Source organism: Symsagittifera roscoffensis, chromosome 6 (assembly GCF_963678635.1).
Source record: "Symsagittifera roscoffensis chromosome 6, txSymRosc1.1, whole genome shotgun sequence".
Taxonomy (NCBI): domain Eukaryota; kingdom Metazoa; phylum Xenacoelomorpha; order Acoela; family Convolutidae; genus Symsagittifera; species Symsagittifera roscoffensis.
The window spans coordinates 42,666,912-42,689,316 of record NC_087067.1 but is presented as its reverse complement, the minus strand read 5'-3'; the positions used below and the strand labels follow the sequence as shown (position 1 = coordinate 42,689,316).

General features: G+C 36.8%; 2 protein-coding genes across 2 annotated transcripts in view; both read left to right on the top strand.

The window, feature by feature from the left end:
• The window catches only part of LOC134848390 (thimet oligopeptidase-like), a 197,417-nt gene that overhangs the window by 99,138 nt on the left and 75,874 nt on the right, over positions 1 to 22,405 (top strand). The window lies entirely within an intron of this gene.
• LOC134848758 (zinc finger FYVE domain-containing protein 26-like) overlaps positions 1 to 22,405 on the top strand; it is a 46,184-nt gene that overhangs the window by 9,038 nt on the left and 14,741 nt on the right. The window contains exons 8-24 of the mRNA XM_063866270.1: positions 462 to 697; positions 1,287 to 1,728; positions 2,406 to 2,670; positions 3,038 to 3,505; positions 3,846 to 4,014; positions 4,136 to 4,347; positions 11,369 to 11,671; positions 12,014 to 13,255; positions 13,334 to 13,465; positions 13,537 to 14,399; positions 14,611 to 14,764; positions 15,439 to 15,710; positions 17,127 to 17,257; positions 17,615 to 17,786; positions 20,680 to 20,848; positions 21,356 to 21,448; positions 22,249 to 22,293. Coding sequence (XP_063722340.1) covers positions 462 to 697; positions 1,287 to 1,728; positions 2,406 to 2,670; positions 3,038 to 3,505; positions 3,846 to 4,014; positions 4,136 to 4,347; positions 11,369 to 11,671; positions 12,014 to 13,255; positions 13,334 to 13,465; positions 13,537 to 14,399; positions 14,611 to 14,764; positions 15,439 to 15,710; positions 17,127 to 17,257; positions 17,615 to 17,786; positions 20,680 to 20,848; positions 21,356 to 21,448; positions 22,249 to 22,293 — 5,368 coding nt within the window. The remainder of the gene's footprint in view (positions 1 to 461; positions 698 to 1,286; positions 1,729 to 2,405; positions 2,671 to 3,037; positions 3,506 to 3,845; positions 4,015 to 4,135; positions 4,348 to 11,368; positions 11,672 to 12,013; positions 13,256 to 13,333; positions 13,466 to 13,536; positions 14,400 to 14,610; positions 14,765 to 15,438; positions 15,711 to 17,126; positions 17,258 to 17,614; positions 17,787 to 20,679; positions 20,849 to 21,355; positions 21,449 to 22,248; positions 22,294 to 22,405) is intronic.

Sequence of the window (22,405 nt, the reverse complement as noted above, 5' to 3'; positions counted from 1 at the left end):
TGGTGTGTAATTATTTTTCGAAGAAAACTGTTGTCCAATATGCATAACTTACTATAATTATCGAGCAGGCCTAATTTATAGAATTTTGGTCAGATCCTCTCATCAAATTTTTTAAATTCTAGTGATCAAAGTTATGGTTATGACCCAAATTGCCAAAAAAATCCAAAAAAGCTTTTAAAAAAATGGCTGGTTTTTATTGGAACTCACACTGCTACTGAAAGACTTTAATACTATAAACTATAACTCGACTCCACTTGACGTTTTTTTGCATGATACCAGGTTTTGCGAGAATAAATAGTTGAAAGCAAAGTTGCTCCACGCTTTTAGTGGTCGAAACAGAAACTGTTTTAGCAGCTTTCTTATGCAACAACAAACTGCTGACTGAAAACAAAATTTCATTATGAAAACTTAGTTTTTCACTTAGTTGTCGAAATTATACAGTTATGAAATGTTCATTGCAGGTACAATATAAGTGTCTCAGAAGTGGAGAAATTTGTGGCCATAGAAGTGGGCTATGACCAACTATGGCGCAAAGTGACAGAGTGTGGGGACAAGGAGGCAGGTGGCGAGGGGGGCAGAGGAGGTGGCGGGGGAGGGGGTGTGAGGAGACAGAGGGGAGGTGCATTCACTATCGCAGAAGAAGATGAAGATAGAGGGGGGAACCATGATGAGGCTGAGGGGCTCGAAATCGTTGACAGTGAGATCCCGATTCTGTTTTTATTTTTTAAATGGAGATACGATCCCTATTTTTTTCTTGTGGCATCAAGGTGAACTCGAATAAATGCAATCTCAAATTTAATCAATAGCAGCTAAAGCGCATTATATGTATTCCAAGCTCTAGCAGCTACCAGTCAAAAGACATGAAGTCTAGGATGAATGGCTGATGGGGGATTGCCGCGATTCTTCCTTCAGGGTTTTGACCGCCTGGGTACGCGAATGAGTCTCCTCGTCAAACCTAAAGTTTTTGCAAAGGCTGCGCCAAACTAAACAAAATCTGTGGAGACCGCGCGACAAAAAAATTCCATCTTTGGTTAAAACTTTCTAAAAATGGGCATAAACTGTCATTTTAGGTATATTTTTAAATTTGCATGCAGCGCAAAACTTTTGCCAAAATGGCATATAATGTTTTGAGAGGAAAACGGAACATAGATTTTGTCGGCCTAAAAACGAGAAAATTGTTCTTACTCGACCGGTTTTTGCGGCCAAACTGATTTTCAACGGATTTTTCAGCCATAAAGCATAGCGTGTTGTTTGCTGAAGCCTTTCTTTTAATGCTTTTCGTTTAGGGTCTGCTTCGTTTCTGCAGCGCCTCACGAGTAAAGCTCAAAGTGGCATTGGGAACATGAACATCCCGCAACTCCTCGAGAACTTCTTCGACTCGTTCAAACTTCCCGACTTCTCCTCAATTCTCAGCCCTGAAGCGCAAACTGCCTTCACCAAATTCATACTACCCTCAAACTACATCGAACTTATGCTTAAATTTGACATAGCTTGTTCATGCCCATTGCCTATTAGCGTTTTGAGAACTATAATTGAAGAGAACTTTGGTCTGGTGAGTTCGTTTCTGGAGGTCAATGAGCCGAAAAGAGAATTGGGCGAAATTGGTGGATTTCAGTATGCGATCGTAACACTGAATGATATGCTGAAAACAGAAGCATGTGAAGAAAGGAACTTCATTAAAATGTTGGCCAGCACAACATTGCCTCTTGCGGCCAGCTCATATGACCAGTATGTTTTGAATCTGTTGAACCGCTGACAACCCCCACCCCCCCCCCCCTCCACCTCTTCTATAAAACCAAAATGCTTTAAAATGAGCCGATGGCTCTGTTCGTTACATGGGGCAGATATTCGTTACTAGGTGCCCTACGGCCGGCAAGTTATTTACAGAAACTCATGTTTTAAATACATTTGAAACTAAAATGCTGACCGTTTGTTCATCTTGGAAATCAAGCTAAATCTAATTTTTTATTCTTTTTTTTTCTCAAGACCGAAACCTTTAATAAATTCGTTACCAAGTATTTTACAATTAGTACACTTGGAAAGACGTCAAAAGGCAGTGAGCCTGTCAAAGATGCCTTAAGAGCAAAGTAAAATTAGTATTTTTTCCGAGTAACGCACGTGTTTACTGAAAAAAAAAGACAGGAAAAAAAACGGTTTGAAAACCTTTTTAGGTGCGTTATGATTTGAATCTACTGTTTTCAAATTTCACCAGAATAACTCACTTAAGATCTTGTTGTGTAGTATGTGCAAATCTCGAGATTTCTGGTTGTCGTAAATTTGAAGAAAATGATTTTCTGTTTGTCGTAGTTTTAAAGCGAGCGGTCCCTCCCTATTCGAGCGAATTTTAAGTATTTATTTTAAGGAATGTTATTGACAAATTGATTATTTGTTGAACATTTTTCCAGGTTTGAAAATCTAATCGAGAGTCAAAAACGAGCTAGAAGAGAATTGATGCGAGTGCTGGAATCTACTCATAAAGACTTAAAAGCCGACGCCTCATCGAGCCAACAGAGATCAGCAACAGCGTTGTCTCAGAGTCAGCGCAGTTTGGGAAAAGGGGGAAAGGGCAGCAAAGGAGCCAAAATTGAGCCAAGCGTGGAAATAGCAGAACAACAAGCAATTGCGAAACGTCTAGAAAAGGAAAATGCCATGAGAGATATATTACATGCGGTTAGTAAAAAGTATTAACAAAAAGGACACATTAGATTTCAATTTTTTTTTCATTGAATCCTTAAATTATTAATAAAAGAAGATAGTTTTCTCTGATATAGAGATTGTATTTTTTCTTCGGTTGTTTTAGGACTGAAATTTTAACTTTGTTTTTTTTTTTTGAAAAAAATTGCCGTTTGATTCATTTACCCCCCCCCCTGCTTACGAAAATCTCAGTTTGATCATACAACCAGTGATTAATGTACTAGGTATGACAAAAAGTTATTGTATAATTTTTTAATCAAACTTGTATTGTATCAAACTTGCACAAATGATCAAATTAGATCTTTAGAAACCCCCTGATATTCTGTTTAACCCTCATTTTTAGGCGATGAAAGATTACCTTCGTGCATTCTCTCAGCCAGACCCCATTCTGAAGGACCTCTACAAATCGTGCACTGAGAAGGAAATAGCCTTCGCCCGCGAACCTCCAAAACGAACATACTTTCTTGACGTTTTCTACGAATACATCAAAAGTTTCGCTCAAAATTTGATCCAACTGGAATCTAATGCCGCGCCTTCGGAGCCTTGGTCATTTAAAACATCGTCCGAAACAAGACTTGCGATCAAAAAATTATCAATTTGCCCTTTTACGTTACTGACCTATAGTCCAACGGAACTGATTTGTGACTTGGTTTTCGAGAAGCAAATTCCGCTGAAGTCGTTAGAAGATCTTTGCGACAAGCTTCATATTAACTTGTCCGAGATCGTCTGCAACCGACTCCTCGTATCTTTGCCATGGCGCTGCCTCACCTTGTCTTACAACACAGATTCAGTGATGTCCTGTTCTCATAAGGTAGTGTGGACCCTTAAAAAGCTTTAAAACAGGATAAATTTGAGTGTTTTTTTTTGTTTTCACGAGGTAAAAAAATAAGTTTCAGGTCTGTTTTTTCCAAGCTTACAGTGTTTTGTTTACGGTTTTTCTAAAATCAATAGCAATATATAAACGTCAGATTGGCCCTTTAATAGGTGGTTAAACCGATGTACGAAAGTTTTGAAAAATTACCTCGGTGTCGAGAAAAACCGATATGAACTTTTAGCTTGCTTATTTTTTTGTCAATAATTACAGAAAAATTTAAAGTGGTTTCTCGGATAATTTGAGCACCATTATAAAATAATTTGATTTGATTCATCAGGCGTTGAATTTGAACCCGATGGCTCCGCCCCTTCCAGACACTATTTCACACTTGAGTAGTCACGTGTCGTCTGACATGACAGGTGAATCTGACGGACAGAAAGTGATGAAAAAGTCTCCCAATGAAGTGCTGGAGGATATTCTGATGAAGTTGATTCTCTTCTTCGACGGTAGGATTTTTGACTTCCAATTTCTTAAAATTTAAAGTTTTGGTCAATTTCTTTCCAGGACTTCACTTTTTTGTAGTGGGATTTTTTCTTTTTCTTTTAACTATCTTTTTTTCTACTTCAGACTGTTGCAACAGTTCCAGTCTGGTCAAGGGTGAAGATCTTCTTATCTTCTGTGATAGTTACGACTTAGAGGCCATCTTAGAAGACACAGCGCAATTGGAGGGACTAGACTTGAAGGAGATCCAAAGTGATGGCAACATGTTTGCATTCTGCTGTAATCTGTACAATCTCATGTTCCTGCATGGAGCTATTTTGGAGGCTAAAGCTCACAAGGTTATATGAACTTTTCGCTGTTTGAAAGCAAAGTTTGTTTTCAATTTCCAGCAAGTCATAATTTTTCTTATAACAGGTTGTCAATTTTATTGACATCAACTTAAACAATCTTGCTTACACAAGCAATGCTTGTGTTATAGTATGAACTATCTTTTTTTTCCAACCTAAATCGCAAATATTGTTGCACGCAAATATTGTTGCGATAAAATGTGTTCATTTTGAAAGTGTTCATTTTGATGAATAACCAGCTATGAAGTACAGCCAATGCTAAGCAGGTTAACACAGACTATTGTATTACAAATAGCACTTTAACACTATGTATTATGGATCTATAGTGTAGAGGTACGGAAGAAGATCCACCTCAAAATAAGAGGGTTTGAACCTGGGTAGGATCGGAAGTTTTTAATGAACTTTTTCGTATACTAGTTAAAGTGCGTCCGCTTTATAAATTGAGGCATATTAGTTGGTAATTTTTTTTCTTCCAAATTGACTGGTACTGCTAATGCGTCATAATTGGCTTGCGCCACTTAGCAATTATGAAGACTCATAATTGGCGTGCGTCACTTAAGAAAATTTGTAGACCCAAAGTTATACTCAGTTTTTCCCAGTAGCGTTATCGGTCATATTTTTGCTTGTGTATGCGAAATACAACTTCGCTTCTGTGTAAAACTATGTGTTTTGACATTTGATATGCAATGAAATGATACAGTTTTTTTCTAATTTATCGATTGAAGCAAAAAAAAAATATTTGTTTCATACAATAGAACAATAATGAAAACTCCTTCATAAAATTTGTTCAGCTCTTTATATTTCGAGAAATTTTTGATACAAAATTTGGCCTTACACTTTCTATTTTATCGCTTGCAAAGTTTCTGTGGTTGCCTTTAATTTATTACATTTAAAATTATTACACGAAAAAATAGGTGTTTTTCTGCATTTTAAAGCTCCTGAATATTTTGCCGCTCTCTCGACCATGTTTGCGAAGCTGCAGCTTTGCCTCTGTGTTTTAAATAAATTGATAAAAACAACAATTGCTTATGTCTGTGAAATTGGTAACATACGTATGCAATTCTTATGTACTTATGAAATTAACCCTATCGGTTGAAAAAACACACTGAAATTATTAAAAATGTAAGTTCTTATGTCAAAAAAAAAACATTCAGCTGGGTTTCAAACCGCCGACCTAATTTCCAGCAGGCGTTTTATCACCAGACTGAATGGGAAGATGCCTGAAGATAATGGTCATTTCAAAATAAAGCAAGAGAGAAATGATGATTTATGGAAAAAGTCGACTCTTGGTCTTTAGAATTCTTGATTGCTAAAGAAAACGCAGCAACAATCCTTCATTTAGTTTTTTTTATGTGATTACTGCTCCATAGACCTTAAAAAGCAATCGGAACATTCAGAGCTTTGCAGAAAATTGGAATTGAAGCATTCTTAAAAAGTTAAATTAAAATCTATGTTATTTGCTTTTGAGGCAAAAATCTCACAAAAAAAATTGCAAAACCAAGTTAAAAATGAAAAAAAAAACACTATCCAAATATTACAAGAATACGACCATCAAGATGTTGAACCTGCTACAAAATTCTGCAAGTGTTACATTTTGCGAGAGGCAACGTAATAAGAGCAAGTTGGTGACTCAGGTCAATTTTGAAAGATTTATTTGGCCGCTTATGCCTCATTAGAACAACCTACATTGCGCGTTAATTATTGTTTCAACTTTCGTAACGAAAAGAACGGAATATTTGTGCTCGGGGTGGGTTTTTTCTTCAGACAATTTCCGACTTTTCAACTAGCCGTTTTTTTTGACGGAGTTATTTTATAACATTCAAAAGGTGTTGTTGTCCTGAGCTTAAATTTGAAAAAATATTTCAGCTGTGATCTTTTTTCGTAAAGTTATGGGGGTTTAAAGATTGCCATTATTGCCAATTTGTGACAATTAACCCGCGATATAATTCGCGCTATTCATGTGTAGGCGGAGATTTAATCCATCTTAAAATTGTTCCAAATTGGCTGAAGGAAGCTTATTTGCCATAATTGATTTGTTACTTGGGGCTAAAGTTATCACTTTGTATTTAATATGGCGTGTGGGGGATGATTTTCACAAAAAATCTCAAATTAACAAAAAAAATTCATTACATTGAATTTTTTCATAAAATTACTGCTCCGAGACTGCTCTATAAATTGAGGCATGTTAGTTGGCAAATTTCTTTTTTGTTCAAATTGACTGGTACTGCTAATGCGTCATAATTGGCGTGCGTCACTTATGAATTTTTGTAGACCCAAAATTTTACTCATTCAGTTTTTCGAAATAGCGTTATCGGTCATATGTTTGCTTGTGTATGCGAAGTGCAACTTCGCCTCTGTGTAAAATCTTGATGTAAGGCAGAGGCCAGTGTAAATAAACTAGCTGAAGTATAAACCAGCCGGGTCTATGGCAGACATACGATATGTCAAACATCCGCTATGTCAAACTATCGAAATTACATAACAATTACGTAGAAAATGATGAAGAATCTCAAACACAAGAGATAACTCATCGAGTACCGCGTAAATATCCGATATGTCAACCAACCGAAAAACCAAAATGTGCTGCTAACATCCTAAAACCAGCTTTACTAGGGCAAGCATCTGATGTTATTGAAAAGTAGGGCAAACATCCGGTTTCTATTGTTTGCTTTAAAATTTTGGCCGATTTTCAAATGATTGGAATTAAACGTATTAACACACAGTTACTTTAGAACTCATTTGTTTCCTTTTTTGGAAACAGCTAAATGGACTCTTTCCTGTTTTGGAAATTCTTACGTCATATTGTTACGTAATTATTATATAAGTTCGGATGTTTGACATAGTGGATGTTTGACATATCGGATGTTTGCACTGGACCCAGTTCATCAGACCATTCTAATTTAACCGATTCCTGTTTTAAATTCGATGGATGTGGCGCGTCATCGCTTCGCGGCGATTATCGACTCTAATTTTCATATAAAGCGCTACCTGCTGTTGGCAAGCTCGCAACGTGTTGACGCGGCTGCTGCGGTCACTATAAACTTTGCCAATATAGCATCTTGTAAGCAAACAGTAGAAATTGGATGTTTGCTCCACTTGTTAAAAATGTTGGATGTTTACCCTAAAAAAGCTGTTTTTCGGATGTTTGCAACAGTTTTTGGCTTTTCGATGCTTGAAATATCGGATGTCTACACGGTACCCAAACCAACTGAACATGAGTAGAGCATCTGCACCAGCCGAAAAGTTGCATAATATGAATGAATTTAGCATAACTTTCGAATCTGTTCCATAATTGTTGCCTAATTATCATATACGACCATCAAGATGTTGAACCTGCTACAAAATTCTGCAAGTGTTACATTTTGCGAGAGGCAACGTAATAAGAGCAAGTTGGTGACTCAGGTCAATTTTGAAAGATTTATTTGGCCGCTTATGCCTCATTAGAACAACCTACATTGCGCGTTAATTATTGTTTCAACTTTCGTAACGAAAAGAACGGAATATTTGTGCTCGGGGTGGGTTTTTTCTTCAGACAATTTCCGACTTTTCAACTAGCCGTTTTTTTTGACGGAGTTATTTTATAACATTCAAAAGGTGTTGTTGTCCTGAGCTTAAATTTGAAAAAATATTTCAGCTGTGATCTTTTTTCGTAAAGTTATGGGGGTTTAAAGATTGCCATTATTGCCAATTTGTGACAATTAACCCGCGATATAATTCGCGCTATTCATGTGTAGGCGGAGATTTAATCCATCTTAAAATTGTTCCAAATTGGCTGAAGGAAGCTTATTTGCCATAATTGATTTGTTACTTGGGGCTAAAGTTATCACTTTGTATTTAATATGGCGTGTGGGGGATGATTTTCACAAAAAATCTCAAATTAACAAAAAAAATTCATTACATTGAATTTTTTCATAAAATTACTGCTCCGAGACTGCTCTATAAATTGAGGCATGTTAGTTGGCAAATTTCTTTTTTGTTCAAATTGACTGGTACTGCTAATGCGTCATAATTGGCGTGCGTCACTTATGAATTTTTGTAGACCCAAAATTTTACTCATTCAGTTTTTCGAAATAGCGTTATCGGTCATATGTTTGCTTGTGTATGCGAAGTGCAACTTCGCCTCTGTGTAAAATCTTGATGTAAGGCAGAGGCCAGTGTAAATAAACTAGCTGAAGTATAAACCAGCCGGGTCTATGGCAGACATACGATATGTCAAACATCCGCTATGTCAAACTATCGAAATTACATAACAATTACGTAGAAAATGATGAAGAATCTCAAACACAAGAGATAACTCATCGAGTACCGCGTAAATATCCGATATGTCAACCAACCGAAAAACCAAAATGTGCTGCTAACATCCTAAAACCAGCTTTACTAGGGCAAGCATCTGATGTTATTGAAAAGTAGGGCAAACATCCGGTTTCTATTGTTTGCTTTAAAATTTTGGCCGATTTTCAAATGATTGGAATTAAACGTATTAACACACAGTTACTTTAGAACTCATTTGTTTCCTTTTTTGGAAACAGCTAAATGGACTCTTTCCTGTTTTGGAAATTCTTACGTCATATTGTTACGTAATTATTATATAAGTTCGGATGTTTGACATAGTGGATGTTTGACATATCGGATGTTTGCACTGGACCCAGTTCATCAGACCATTCTAATTTAACCGATTCCTGTTTTAAATTCGATGGATGTGGCGCGTCATCGCTTCGCGGCGATTATCGACTCTAATTTTCATATAAAGCGCTACCTGCTGTTGGCAAGCTCGCAACGTGTTGACGCGGCTGCTGCGGTCACTATAAACTTTGCCAATATAGCATCTTGTAAGCAAACAGTAGAAATTGGATGTTTGCTCCACTTGTTAAAAATGTTGGATGTTTACCCTAAAAAAGCTGTTTTTCGGATGTTTGCAACAGTTTTTGGCTTTTCGATGCTTGAAATATCGGATGTCTACACGGTACCCAAACCAACTGAACATGAGTAGAGCATCTGCACCAGCCGAAAAGTTGCATAATATGAATGAATTTAGCATAACTTTCGAATCTGTTCCATAATTGTTGCCTAATTATCATATAACACTTATATATTTGATGTTTGACTGGTTGATAATTTGACTGGTTGATACTTCGGCTGGCTTACATACCACTGGCATAAGCATTGTACACTAAAGGCACCCTTCCTTCTCCGCAATTTTTTTAAACATCATTATTGCAAAGAATGGATTTGTTTTGTTTGTAACTGTACAAGTTACTCTTATAATGGTCTTGGTTATTTTTTGTTCGGTTTTTTTTTCAGGAAAAAATGTTGAATTTTGACTTCCTTCATTCAGACTCGAATTTAGTGGACTCTCCAATTTTGCGGAATCTGTAATTCATCGATGATCGATTTTATACTTGAAAGTATATAACCGATTGATTGAAATGTTTTTTTTTCGAGGTCTCGGAAACTCAATGTGAAACAAGAAGCATTTGATTATTTCCGAAAAGAGTTGTGATATAAATTTTTCGATTCTCTGAACTTTTTTTTTGATAACAATTGATTTTTGGCAACAAATTTTTGATTACTTTTTTTTCATGATTTTCCATGCGATAAGCAGGAGTGTTGCAACTGGGAACTAGAATTTTTCACTTAAATAATTTTGTTCACAGGATAACCTAAACTGGTGATTATTCCCTCCTCTTCTTTTTTTTAACTAACAGATACATTTGTTCATATCTGCCTTTTCAATGCCCGTTCTTTTGGAAATTGTTTGAATAAATTTGATTTAACATTTGCCTTCTATGTTTTTGTTGTATCGCAAATATTACAAAATTTTTGCGTCGCTTTCTGTACATTTTTTTCTAAAGAATTGCAAAACGCACTAGTTTAGAAGTAGCCTAATATGATATTTCAAAGCAACAGGCAACTACTGGATTACAATTGCTTCGCAGTTTTCAGACTTTATTTAGCGTCAGGTCAGCTTACTTAATGACCGGTTTTTCTATAATAGTTCCGATCATTGAAAATAGGGAGGAATGTGTATTCGAGTGTGTTTGTTTGTTTTCCACTCAAAATCAGGTACCACAAATAATCATCGGACTTGATCGAGTGATGTATCATATTAATGCCTTTTCAATCGTGATTCGAAGAACACCAAACAACTAGTTTTGGACGCGCCATTTCGCGTTTTTATGGCACAAAACTTTCAAAAAATTGAAAACTTCAAACAAAATTTTTTTTTTTTAATTTTTTCCATTTTTTTGAAGACAATTGTTGTCGCTCATGCCTAATTTACTAATTTGATATGCGTTCTTATTGTTCTATGAACTCACGACGCACAAGAAAAGACACTAATTTGAAGAAAAAAATCTGATGATATGGTCGGAATATTCTGTTCTGCTTGCACAGCAACCCGCAATCCTTGTTTATTACACTTGCGATCAGCTTAGTGTATTATTATGAACCTTCTTTTTTATTAACCTAACTCGCAAAAAAGTGTTCAGTAAAAGTGTTCACTTATTTGGAAATTTCACTGTAGCCTTGGAAATTGCATAGCATCTGTTCTCTGCTTTATTTGTTGCTAGTGTTTGGTACCTATCAAGGTTCCGTGGGTGAGTGGTAAATGTGGGAGACTCTTTTTCTATTGGTTGCAGGTTCGAATCTCAGAGGTAACAGAGTTTCACTAAGTTAGGTTTATTTCTAATTTTTATCATTGCAGTTTATAGAGCTACTTTTTGTCGTGTTCTCGCAAGTGTTTGCGAAGCGTATCTTTGCCTTTGTGTGTAATCTATTTCTGCAATTCAGCTAGTTATTTGTTTACTAAACTTTTGTCCACTTTTTATTGGAAAGTGCAGTATTATATCCTTGTAGAGATACTTTTTTATATTTTTATCTGAGCTTCGGCGCACTCATTTCATTTTAGAAAAAATATTTAACTTGCACGTTTAAAAATTATATTTACGCTTGCCACTAGCAAGCATTATCAAAAAGGTTAAAAAATTGGTTTCTGACTTTTTTTGTGTTTTAGTTTTTAAAAGACAACATGGGTCTCACTTGTCTAATTGGTGGATCGCCTCTGGAAAAACTGGCCTTCCAGCTTCGCTTATCTTACACTGTGGGGGACTGCAAAAACATAACTCTTTGGCAATTGCGTAACTGCATATTACGTCATAACAAAAAACCTATCGGCCAAGTGCACTTCGGTCAAGCGTTCTATGAAGTGCTGAAGTCGCAGGCGAAATTACTGACTGAGTTCGCTTCGTTTGATTTCTCGAAATTTGACGAGACGTTTTTGCTAATTGACGGAACTGTGTCTTCCCCTGTTTTGCAGGTACGTCACTCAAGATGTAATCAATAAGCACTCATCCTATGTTAGATGACGGGTAATCTTCTCTCCTTAGAAGATTCAGGACTAACCCAACTAAAAAGGGCATGCAGTTTTTGAGCATATCATCGTCAGATAAAGTTTTTCCATGAAAGTTTATAAAATGGCTAAAAATGTTTTTTTTTGCTTTTTTACCTGCCCAAATCAAAATTTTTGTTCTAGAAACAAACAGAAAATTTTTTCATTCGGTAATTTTTATGATTTTTTTCTGTTTTTGTAATGGTTTTATTTGCATTAGGTTATGCAATACGTGATTAATTTATTTTTAATATGGTTGTTTTGTTCAAGGTGATAAAAGGAATGTCAATTGAGAGTCAGATGGAAGAAGGTGAAAGTCATTGGATCCAGAACCAGGTCAAGATCACCAAAACAGGCCTCACAACTCCACAGCTACTGCACGAGTTTCTTTTCGATAAATACGAAGCCGATTTCATTACCCAAAATGGGGCCAAAAATAACAATTTATCCTCAAATTGGCCTGTTTTGCTCAAGTTTTTACCGAAATATCTCGACGATGATGATGCTAAAAGCTTACAAGAAATTTACTCTAAAGGATTCTTGAATGTCCACGTTTTAAATAACGAAGAAGAAAACAAAGTTTTTGAAGTTCAGTATGATTTCAATACTGTCGCTGACTTCTCTAATTTCGAAACGATTACTGCAAATTCTTTAAACGAACCCGGGTTTGTTGACGGTATGTTAGCCTGTGAGAAAACGGACCGAATCTCGTGCCGAACATACCCCTTGCACAGCGCGACTGGAATTAAGCAGTTTTTACATAGTAAAAACCCACTACAAGCTACTTTGATTGAGCTTATACATCAAGTAACGGATACTTGTAACGAGTCGTATGAAATTGCCGACGATAAGAAACGAGACCGATCTATCTCCATGAGTTCTCGGAAATTAACCTTTACTTTAACAGCCGGAGCCAATTCGCCAAACTCTATTAATCGGGACTCAACCCTTGACCATCTCAAATTGATTCGAGATACTGTGTCTTCGAAATTTTCTTTTAACTACCCAGCCTTGAAAACTTGGTCGAAGAAAATTTTAAAACCTTTCGAAGAATTTTACAATTCTACGGATGCCGGTTTCGGAAAGCATGAAAATTATTTGTCCCTTTTAAATGAACACGGGCTTATAAGCGGCGCTAAATGTCCAAAAGTTGTCAAAAAATGCTTAGCGTATTTGGAACAAATTTTAAAAAGCGATGCTCCAGTTTTTGAGTTATGTCCCAAAATCGAGCTGCTGTTGTCGTTGTTGGCTCAAGAACCTGTAAATTTGAGCCGATTTCAACCCCTGTTCGATTTAATAGCTTGCGTTCAATCTTCTGCGGACCCGGAAAAGATTTACAAGATTAAAAACCCGACTACTAGAGCTTTGTTTCTCACTGAAAATGTCCAAAAGTTCAAAATCAACAATGCTGTGGCCATTTTGAACTGCATTAATCGAGATAAAAATATCGAAAGTGGAAAATTGAAACAAACTGTTTCATTTCTCTTCAAAAAAGTGTCGCTTTTGGAAAAAGTAAGAGTTGGAATTTTTCTATAAGTTTTGTTTTGTTTTTACTTTACTAAACTAATCTAACTTTTTTTCTTGTTTTAGATTTTGTCAATTTTCCCTGACGAAAGTGTTGATACCACAGCATTGGAATGGAAGTATGCGCAATCTAAGTTCGACGAGGGTTCTCATAAAGACATCATTGACAAACTTTGTGTCGAGAAGTCAAAGTTCACAGTATGTTTTCTCGAAACCCTGTCTTCTGTTTTTTATCGATTAAAAATTTTCTAAAACATACAAAATTTTAGCTTGCGATGAAATGGATTGCTCTGAATCCGAGCGTTCCGATTGAAGTTCAGCAAAAAGCCGAGTTCATGTCGCTGCAAAACTCTTCGCGACACGGAGAGGTCTTCAAGCTTATTTCACACCTTTGCTCTTTCAAGTTCCCGAAGGCAAACATTTTCAGCATTTCCCAACAAATGATCCAAACATGCGATACAACCTCAGCAACAATAATTGTCAGCTTCCTATTGGCAAAAAATTTGACTTGTGAAAATACAATGTGGACGTTTTCAGAGGAGGAGCTTTCAATTCTAAGAAATCAGTACCTGTCTTTGATTATAATCAGCCAAATTACTGACAATGTCCGAGAAAAATACTTGCATATAATCAAATCTCCAGTTCTTGTTATGCACCAAATGTTGATGAATTGTGAAATTCAGGCTCTTAAGTTGGGCTTCGATAAGTTGGAAGTTATTTACGAATCCGAAACTTTAATGGAATCCAGGCTTCTTACCCGAAGTTTCATGGTTAGCTATTCGATTGAAAGTCTCCAAGAGCAAATTCCTCGATATGCTAAACTTGCGGTGAAAACTGAGAACTTCATTTTGGCGAGAAATCAAATTTTGAAACCAAAGTTAATCAAATTAGGCGATGACGTATCTGAATCGGTTACTAATATCGATAACCAATCACTTACTGCGAGCATGATGGGTGACGATAAAGCAAGTTTAGCAGGGGGAAGTTCAATTGCTGTAAATGCTCTCTTAGCCGACGACGGTCCCAAGAGTAATGCCAATGACTCGAAGTGTTATATTTGTAACACTGTTTTTGGCTATTTGATGCAGCGCAAAAATAAATGCAAAATTTGTCAGCGATTTGCTTGTAGCAGGTTAGAACTTCTTTTTATGAGTTACTAAGTACCTTCTTCAAAAAATTGCGATATTTTTGTGCGCAAGTTAGACTAAAATTTCACTCAACTGACAAAAAATTGATGAAAAAGTCAAATTTTTTATTGAAGCTTAAAGAAATAAAATTAGCTTGTCAAGATTGGAATTTAATGATCGGAAGATTCTGTCCATTTTATGGGTTATTTTTTTCAGATGTGGGGAGTCTGTGGAAGTTAAGGGATCCTACATTTGGCAATGTGAGAACTGCAAGCAGAAAGGAGGCCAAGCAGAACCATCGAAAGACGACAAAAGAGTTGCAGAGAAAAAGAAACGGTTGTTCGAAACTAACATCTTCGATGGAACGCAGGTAATTATGAACTGATTTAAAGCGAACTCCAATTTTCCAAATTTCGGCGATGACCGAATGGCCATTAGCCACGAGATTATATTAGCCAATGAGAGTTTAGCATTCAAAATTTTGAAAGAAACAAGTGTCAATATCAGTCAATTCTGGGCAGTTAAGAAAATCTTCTGGCGGTCTTGGCTTGAGAATAGCCCCGTTCCGAGGTAATTAGCATTGCCGCACGGAATGAGCTTTGAAACCATCAGCATACTGTTATGAATGTGATTGTTTGGTTGTCAGGTCATCGGTGATAGATATCAATGCTGTGGAGTGCGTAGAAATTTTTTGACGACCTTTTCTTAGGCCGACTAATTTGTTTTTCGAGCTCGACGAAAAAAAATAAGGACCCTTTTTTGACGAAATAATTTGGCTCTGCAGGCAAATTTTTTGAAAAACCGGCTAAATACGACGCTTTGAGCACTTTTCAGAAAAATTTGACGAAAAAATTGTTTTTTTTTCGGCGCGCGCTCTCCCCTCAAATTTAGTTATATTGCCACCATTTTTGAGGTTGGACAGCATAAAAAGGAATGTCGAAAAGTTATACCCATAGGGAGGGACCATTTGGCTACGCTGGGAATCGAAACACCAACATCTTGCTTACAGTGTTAGCTCACTTATTTTTCTCTTTTTTTTAACAGACTGCTATGACTCCACTGTGGAAACTTCCAAAGGAACTGGAAGATGCCCATGACGTCATCGAGGAGTTCTTCTACTCCAACGCGCCTTCCCTGCCTCTACTTGACAGCATTTTGGACCTTCATTTTGACCAAATAGAAGTTGTCCAGCTACTGTGTGATCAAGTGGCTGTGTTTTCCTCGCAACTCGTCGAAACTTTTAACCGATCGAAAGGGAGATCGGCGTCTCATTTGGACGGCAAGTTGATCCTGTTTGAGCAGACGCTGATTTCGAGGTATAACAGAACTTTGCATTTATTTTCCTCGGATCCACCTTTTTCCCCGAATTTTAAAATATTTTTAAATGATTTTAGCTTGATTTCGCTAGAATCAAGTATTGAGTCAAGTGAGCACGTCAAACATCCCAATATTACAATTTGATTATGTGAGCGGAAATCCGAATTAAAGAGCGTGCGTGTGTGTATCTATGTGTGCAAGTGTGTGTGTGTGTGTGTGTGTGTGTGTATCTGGTGGAATCCATCATACGCGAAGGAACGAATGCGCGAAAATAAAAATCAGCCCATCAAATTTCAATAATCTAAAATGTGGAAAGAAAGTAAACATTTCCAGGGGACTGAATATTGATATTGGCCGAATATAAAAGCGGCAGAAATATGCAAAATTTTCAAATTGTCACTGACCGCCGCCGAATTGGAACAAATTTTATATTTCAAGGGTTTCGTTATGAAAAAAGCAAAATATTGCTTCATTTAATTCATTTTAATTGAATGGCAATTGCCTCTTTTAAAAAATTGACTTTCGGCTAATTTTGTTTTCGGTCTTTCGCTCACGAGTTTTTTCGCCCATTCGGTGCTTCGCGCATGAGAATAGCCCCCTGTGTATGTGTGTGTGTGTGTGTGTGTGTGTGTGTGGGGGGGGGGGGGGGGGGGAGTGTCAGTGATTGTGTTCTAGATTTGATTGAAAGCAAAAAATAGCTTTGGGCGATCATAAAGTTGTTGTTTCTAATTGTTCTGAAACCTGATTCTTTGTTTTGTTCTGACCATTAGAAAAATGTGGAGGATTTTTGTATTCGGTTGTTTTCGTTTTTTTTCACGTAAAATCATGCACCACAGATAATCATTTGAATGGGTCGAGTGATATACCAAAATGTGATTCGAACGACATTAAAAATGTTTCAAAAAATGTTCTTGGTATTGAGAAAAACTGGTTTAAAATTTCTCGATTTTTATTTCAATTTTTATTTCGAGAAAAACTCGATTTTTATTTCAATTTTGAGCGAATAAAGCGGGCGAGCAGACCTCTAACAACTAATTTGTTTTTAACTTAAGCCCTGAAACCTTAGTTTTTGGGCAAGTAACATTAGTTTTTAGGCGCCATTTTGGGAATCAATAAAATCAAAAATTTTCTGCAAAAGTACAATTTTTTGTAGTTTTTTTAAAAACTATAGTCGGAACATTCTGTGCTATTTGCACAATAACCGGCTATCCTTGTTTCGATTTCCAAATAGTCGAAAATTTTCTAATCTTTGTTTCGATTTCACAATAACCGCAATAACCGATTTCACAATAACCGCAATTTTTTCACAATAACCGGCTATCCTTGTTTCGATTTCCAAATAGTCGAAAATTTTCTAATTTTCTAATAGTCGAATCTTTAATTCTTCTCAATGATCGATGATAAGTCGTTTTTAGCCTGATGAAGAAATTATTAGAAGGTGCAGAATTGAGACTGAAAAATGCAAGTGAGGATGAAAATTGCGAGGTTCGAAGACCCTCTTTCACTCAAAATTCATCCGGAGGAGGGCCCAGTCGGGTGAAAAAAGGTCAGAAATACATTGCGGAGTGTTAAAAAAACAGAGTTTTTCTACAATGAATACGATTTAAAATAGTCGAAGAGAATGGAAATCAAAATTGGAACCTAAAATTTAAACGGAGGTTCTTCCAACCTGCTCCATTCCATTTGAACATGTGAATAAAGGAAATCGAAACCTCTAAAAGTGAATGAAAATTGAACTGTAATAAAACGTAAACTTGTATTTTTGGGCCGTTAGTCTTAGATAAAAGCATATACAGTCAATTCATTCCATTTCGAACTCTTCACAAAAGTAATTGAACAATCTTCACACTTGTTTGTTTTCTGGGGATTCCATTGTCATACTTGTTCCCGATGTCTGCAATAGGTTCAGTTGGCCGACGACAGTCGAGTGTGAGTTTGACCACTATCAATTTCCCAGATGCGGAGAAAAGAGTCCTCGAGCTGAAGTGTGCAGTAGAAGTGTTGGACATGCTGATTGAAATAAAGTTTGACCCCCTTCCGGATGTAAACAAGATGCTGGCACCGAACTACTCCAGGTAAGCCAAGATAATTATGCTGGCCTAGTAAAGAATCTTGAGGATCCATATCACTACCCTACTGCAGTGGTGTAATGCAAATGGCAGGGTGCCTGTTTTCTCGGTAGCCGTATCGGTGAAATTCTCATCGTAGCGATGAGAGTTGACATCACTCTTTTAAGTAGCGATGGTCCTGCTGATATCGGTATGCGGAGGTTTTCCTCTCAAGCCCTCCAGGTTAGAATTTGGGTTATTGATCCGAGCACTCTGAGGACTACTGATTGATTGTATAGACCTGACCAAAAATTCGGGAAAAAAGACATTAAAAATTTCCTCATGTTTGACGACATCATGTGCTACATTTTCTTGCCATCGCTCATGCGTTTTTTGTGCCAGTTTAATAGCAAATCCCCATAGTTCTTTCTGAGATTGTTCAATCTTGGTTTTTGTGAAAACTTACTGTTGGTCAGGGGCTGATTTATCGGGGGGGGGGGGGGGGTTGCGGACGCCCTTCCTCGGATTCGACCCCCTGCCGACCCAAAGGGTCCCCCTTTGATACTTTTTCAGAAATCCATTTTTGGCCGACCGACCTTAAAATTTTTCTAAAGTCGCCTTCGGCGCAAATATATACTAACTTTGAGGGGGAGCGCGCGCCAAAAAAAAACGCGATTTTTTTTGTCAAAATTTTTCAAAAAGTGCCCGAAAACGGCTTTTTTGACTGTTTTTTCAAAAATTTGCCTGCGGCACAGAAAATTTTGCCAAAATAAGGGCAAAGCAGTGCTCTGGGAGAGCTCGAAAAATCAATTTGGTCGACCTAAAAAAAAAAAAAGGACGTCAAAATTTTGGAAATTTTTTTGAAAATCCGCCCCCCCCCCCCCCTCGAGAAAATCCTAGATCCGCCCCTGCTGTTGGTCAATCCATTATCAGCAATGATAAACTTGTAACTTATTTTCCGTTCCGCGGTCAGTTTGGTATCTCCAATACTTAAGGTTAGTGTAAGAGGAAGTATGATTTATCCGAATATAGCCCTTATGGTTCCTGCGAATCGCAGAGGAGCTATCATTAGGCCATAACATTCATGTCGAGGATAGTCCATTTGTATTATCTCCCCACATTCCAGACTGGTATTTTGTTGAGCGAAGCTCTTTTTTGCGACTCAAGGCCGTTTTTTATGCGTCTAGAACTTCACGTGGTACCATTATTGCAGCCGAAATTGGTCAGGCTGTGGTAGAGCTGAAGCTAGAGGTCACGTGAGAGCTCGTCCTCGCACACTATCATTGCCATGGCATGGGATCCAATACACGATCTGACGATTTTAAAGTGAACGCCTTGCCACTTTGCTAAGTGCCTCAACTATGAAGGCCACTATAGAGTAGTGCCTAAATTGCAAGAAGTCATTTAGGCTGGAGCAGTTGTGAGTCCTGCCAAAAACCTAATTCCATTGAAACGTCACTAAATCCTAAGGCTAATAAAACTGCTCGTACCGTATCAGAGCAAAGCCCTGAATATTCCGACTGCCCTTTAATTGGTCTCGAATAGTTTTTGGTAAATTAAATATTCGCAAGCTATTTATCTTAGACTGATTATTGATTTTTAAAATTTGGATCGTGTATGGCAATAATAAAACCGGTTTTAGCATATTGCCTCAATTCAGTTTGGGACGATTTTGTAGCGCGGTTTAAATTGCCACGTGTAAAGAATAAAACGAAAGTTTAGACAACCTCGTCGCAGGATACTATATCGGTGTGCACATCTGGCTGGGCTCATGTTGGTCAAAGAATCGATACCCCGAGGAAGCGAAATATTTTGGTAAATTGGTCTAAAAAAACACCCCGAGCTGTAAAAATGCAAGAAAAATGTTTTGCGGGAAAAAAGTCCAGTTCCCGATTACAAGACACTTGCTTTCGCAGTAAGTGTAAACAGTAGTATGAGCACAACCAAATAATTTCATTGACGTTTGTGTCTAGGCGCGGAGTTTTGTATTTTTTAACATTTTTTTGGGTTCTTAGACAAACAATTGCTGTTTTATTTTTTTTGGTTCGATTTTTGATCATATAAACAACAGAACAATATATCTGATTTTATTATGACCAGAGAAATATCCGAACAAAACCTCTGATTTTGTTCTGATCAGAGAACTATCTGAACAAAACCTCTGATTTTATTTTGATCAGAAAAATAGCAGAATAAAAACAGAACTGTAACAGTACTGATTCAGTACTGTTACAATACTGCGGTTTTTTCTTTTTTATCTCTGATCAGAGATAATTTGCCACTTGGCAGAATCTGATACAGAACTGATTTTTTTCTATTACTTTTCTGGAGAAGTACTGATTTTTCCCTGTGACTTCAACCCGGGTTGTCCGAGTTACGTATTCAACATTTTTGTGCATTTACTCTTTTGTGAAAAATAAGTTTCATGTCATTGCACATTTTATGCTTATATAATTTTAGAACAGAAAAACATTGTTTAATGAATTTCACTGAGAAATTTCATGTCAGGGAACTAATTGATAATCAGAATCAACAGCTAAGACTTCAGTTGTTGTTAGGCAAACATTTTCGGTAGTCTATACAAGTATGCCCTCAATTTTGGGCTCAGAAAGGGCGATAATTGTTAGTATTAATGGAATACTTTAGGTTTAATCAAACATTTTCGGTTTGCATATTCCATCGATACTTTGGGGCAGATATTTCTACGCTGCAGAGAAGCTGCGAACAATTGGGCCAAAATGTGTCTTTTTAAGCTCTGTTCAGATGTTTTTATTGCAAATAAAAATGTTCATTAAAAGTGTTTACGTATTTGGTGAGACTTTTGCTATTAGCACGATTCGGCTTGTGCCAGTGTATCTTATTCCCCTCTCACTAGATCCACATCTGATGTTTTATCTCTTTGTTTTTAACGTTTTTGAAGCGAGCTCATCAGCAGTCTGTTGCGCCGTGACGAGTTCAAGACTGCCCTGGATATCTGCCAGAGGATAGGCTGTGAGGCCCGTTCAGTGCACCGGTCGCTGGGACTGGCAGCTATGAGGAACGGGTCCCTGATAGAAGCCAGGACTTGTTTCAAGAAATGTCTAGAACAAGTTAGTATTTCTACAATCAATCAGCTTTAATATTTTTTATGTATTCTATTTTGTTGTGTTCGTTAAAAATAGCAAAAAAAATTTCTATTTGAATTTTCAGATAACTCATTTTGATTTTGTATGACAATGAGTCTTGATAACCGTTTAATCTTTTTGGGATTGTGACATTTGAAGAGAACATTCAAAAAATGCTGTTAAGGGCGTTTTTCAAACTAATGTTGATTCGTTTCGTGGGTGCAACCTGCTCGTGAATTTAATAATTATTGGTGTTGAAAGCGGCTTTAAAACGCTTCAGAACCGGTCTGCGAAAAATGGTGGTAAGCAAAATGAAAAAGGAGGCGAAGAGTACCCCTAAACCCGCCCAATTGCTTGATGACGATTTTAAGATTGATAGAGATTATGTTTTAGATCTAATTTCATATATTTTATTAGATTTTAATTTCTTAATTTAAGAATAGATTTTAAGATTTTGATTAACACGATTTATTGATTGAGTGTTTTTTCCAGAAGCAGTCTGTGAAAAATGAGTCACTGGTTGATGAGATTGTGTGTCTGATTGAGTCCAGTTGCGTGCCGCCGCCTCCCTTCACATTCGGATCCGTGAGTCACAGTTTTTATCTCTGGCATCCTCCCCTCCCCTCCTCCTATTGGTTTGGCTATTGAAACAAGATTTCTGCAAAAAAAAAGTATAGAATAACTAATTGATAGAAGCCGGTTACAGAATAGCCGGTTGCTGTGCACGTAGCACAGATTGTTCCGACCACATTCATTAAAAATTCAAAAAAAAAGTTTTTGTTTCTATTTTTTCTTCAATGTGAGAGAACTATACAAGCGCGTATAAAATTAACGAATCAGGCGAAATTGAGAACCGATATCTTCAAAAAAAACGTGAGAAAAATTTTCGAAAAACTTCTAATTTGTTTCTATTCTTTTGCATAGCATTTTAATGTTTTTAAGAAAACTTTTTCTTGCCAAGTTTTTTTTCAGTAAAATCATTTTTTTAAGCTTAATTGGCCAATTTCTATCAATTTTTATAAAACGAACTGTTCAAGCCAGTTTTCTCGACACCGAGACAATGGTTTGAATTTTTTAATGTTATTCGAAATACGACTGAAAGGGCTTTAATATGTTCTATCAACCTATTCCGATGATCATTTGCGGTACCTGATTTTGCTTGTAAATCAAAAACAAAGAAAAAACTAAAACACGCCCGACTAACAAGTTCCTGTCCATTTTCAATAGTCGGAACAAAAATGCATTAACAGAACTGTCAAGCCTTTTAGATTTAAAAAATGCGGCGTTCTGATGGTTTGAAGAAAGTTGTCCAGTGCTTGGTCGTTCGGAAGTCGCGACCGCATTTCGACTATTATTTTTCCTTAATCAGCATTTTTTGTTTGTAGTTCGAGAACTTCTTTGATCACATGGACGAGGAGCTGATTTCTGATGTGAGTTCAATTAAAAATTGTTAACATTAATTAGCGAGCAAAATCCCTTTGAAATATTTGCTGAACAAATTATCAGATAATTTTACCTTTTTTTTGTATTTGACCACTGATT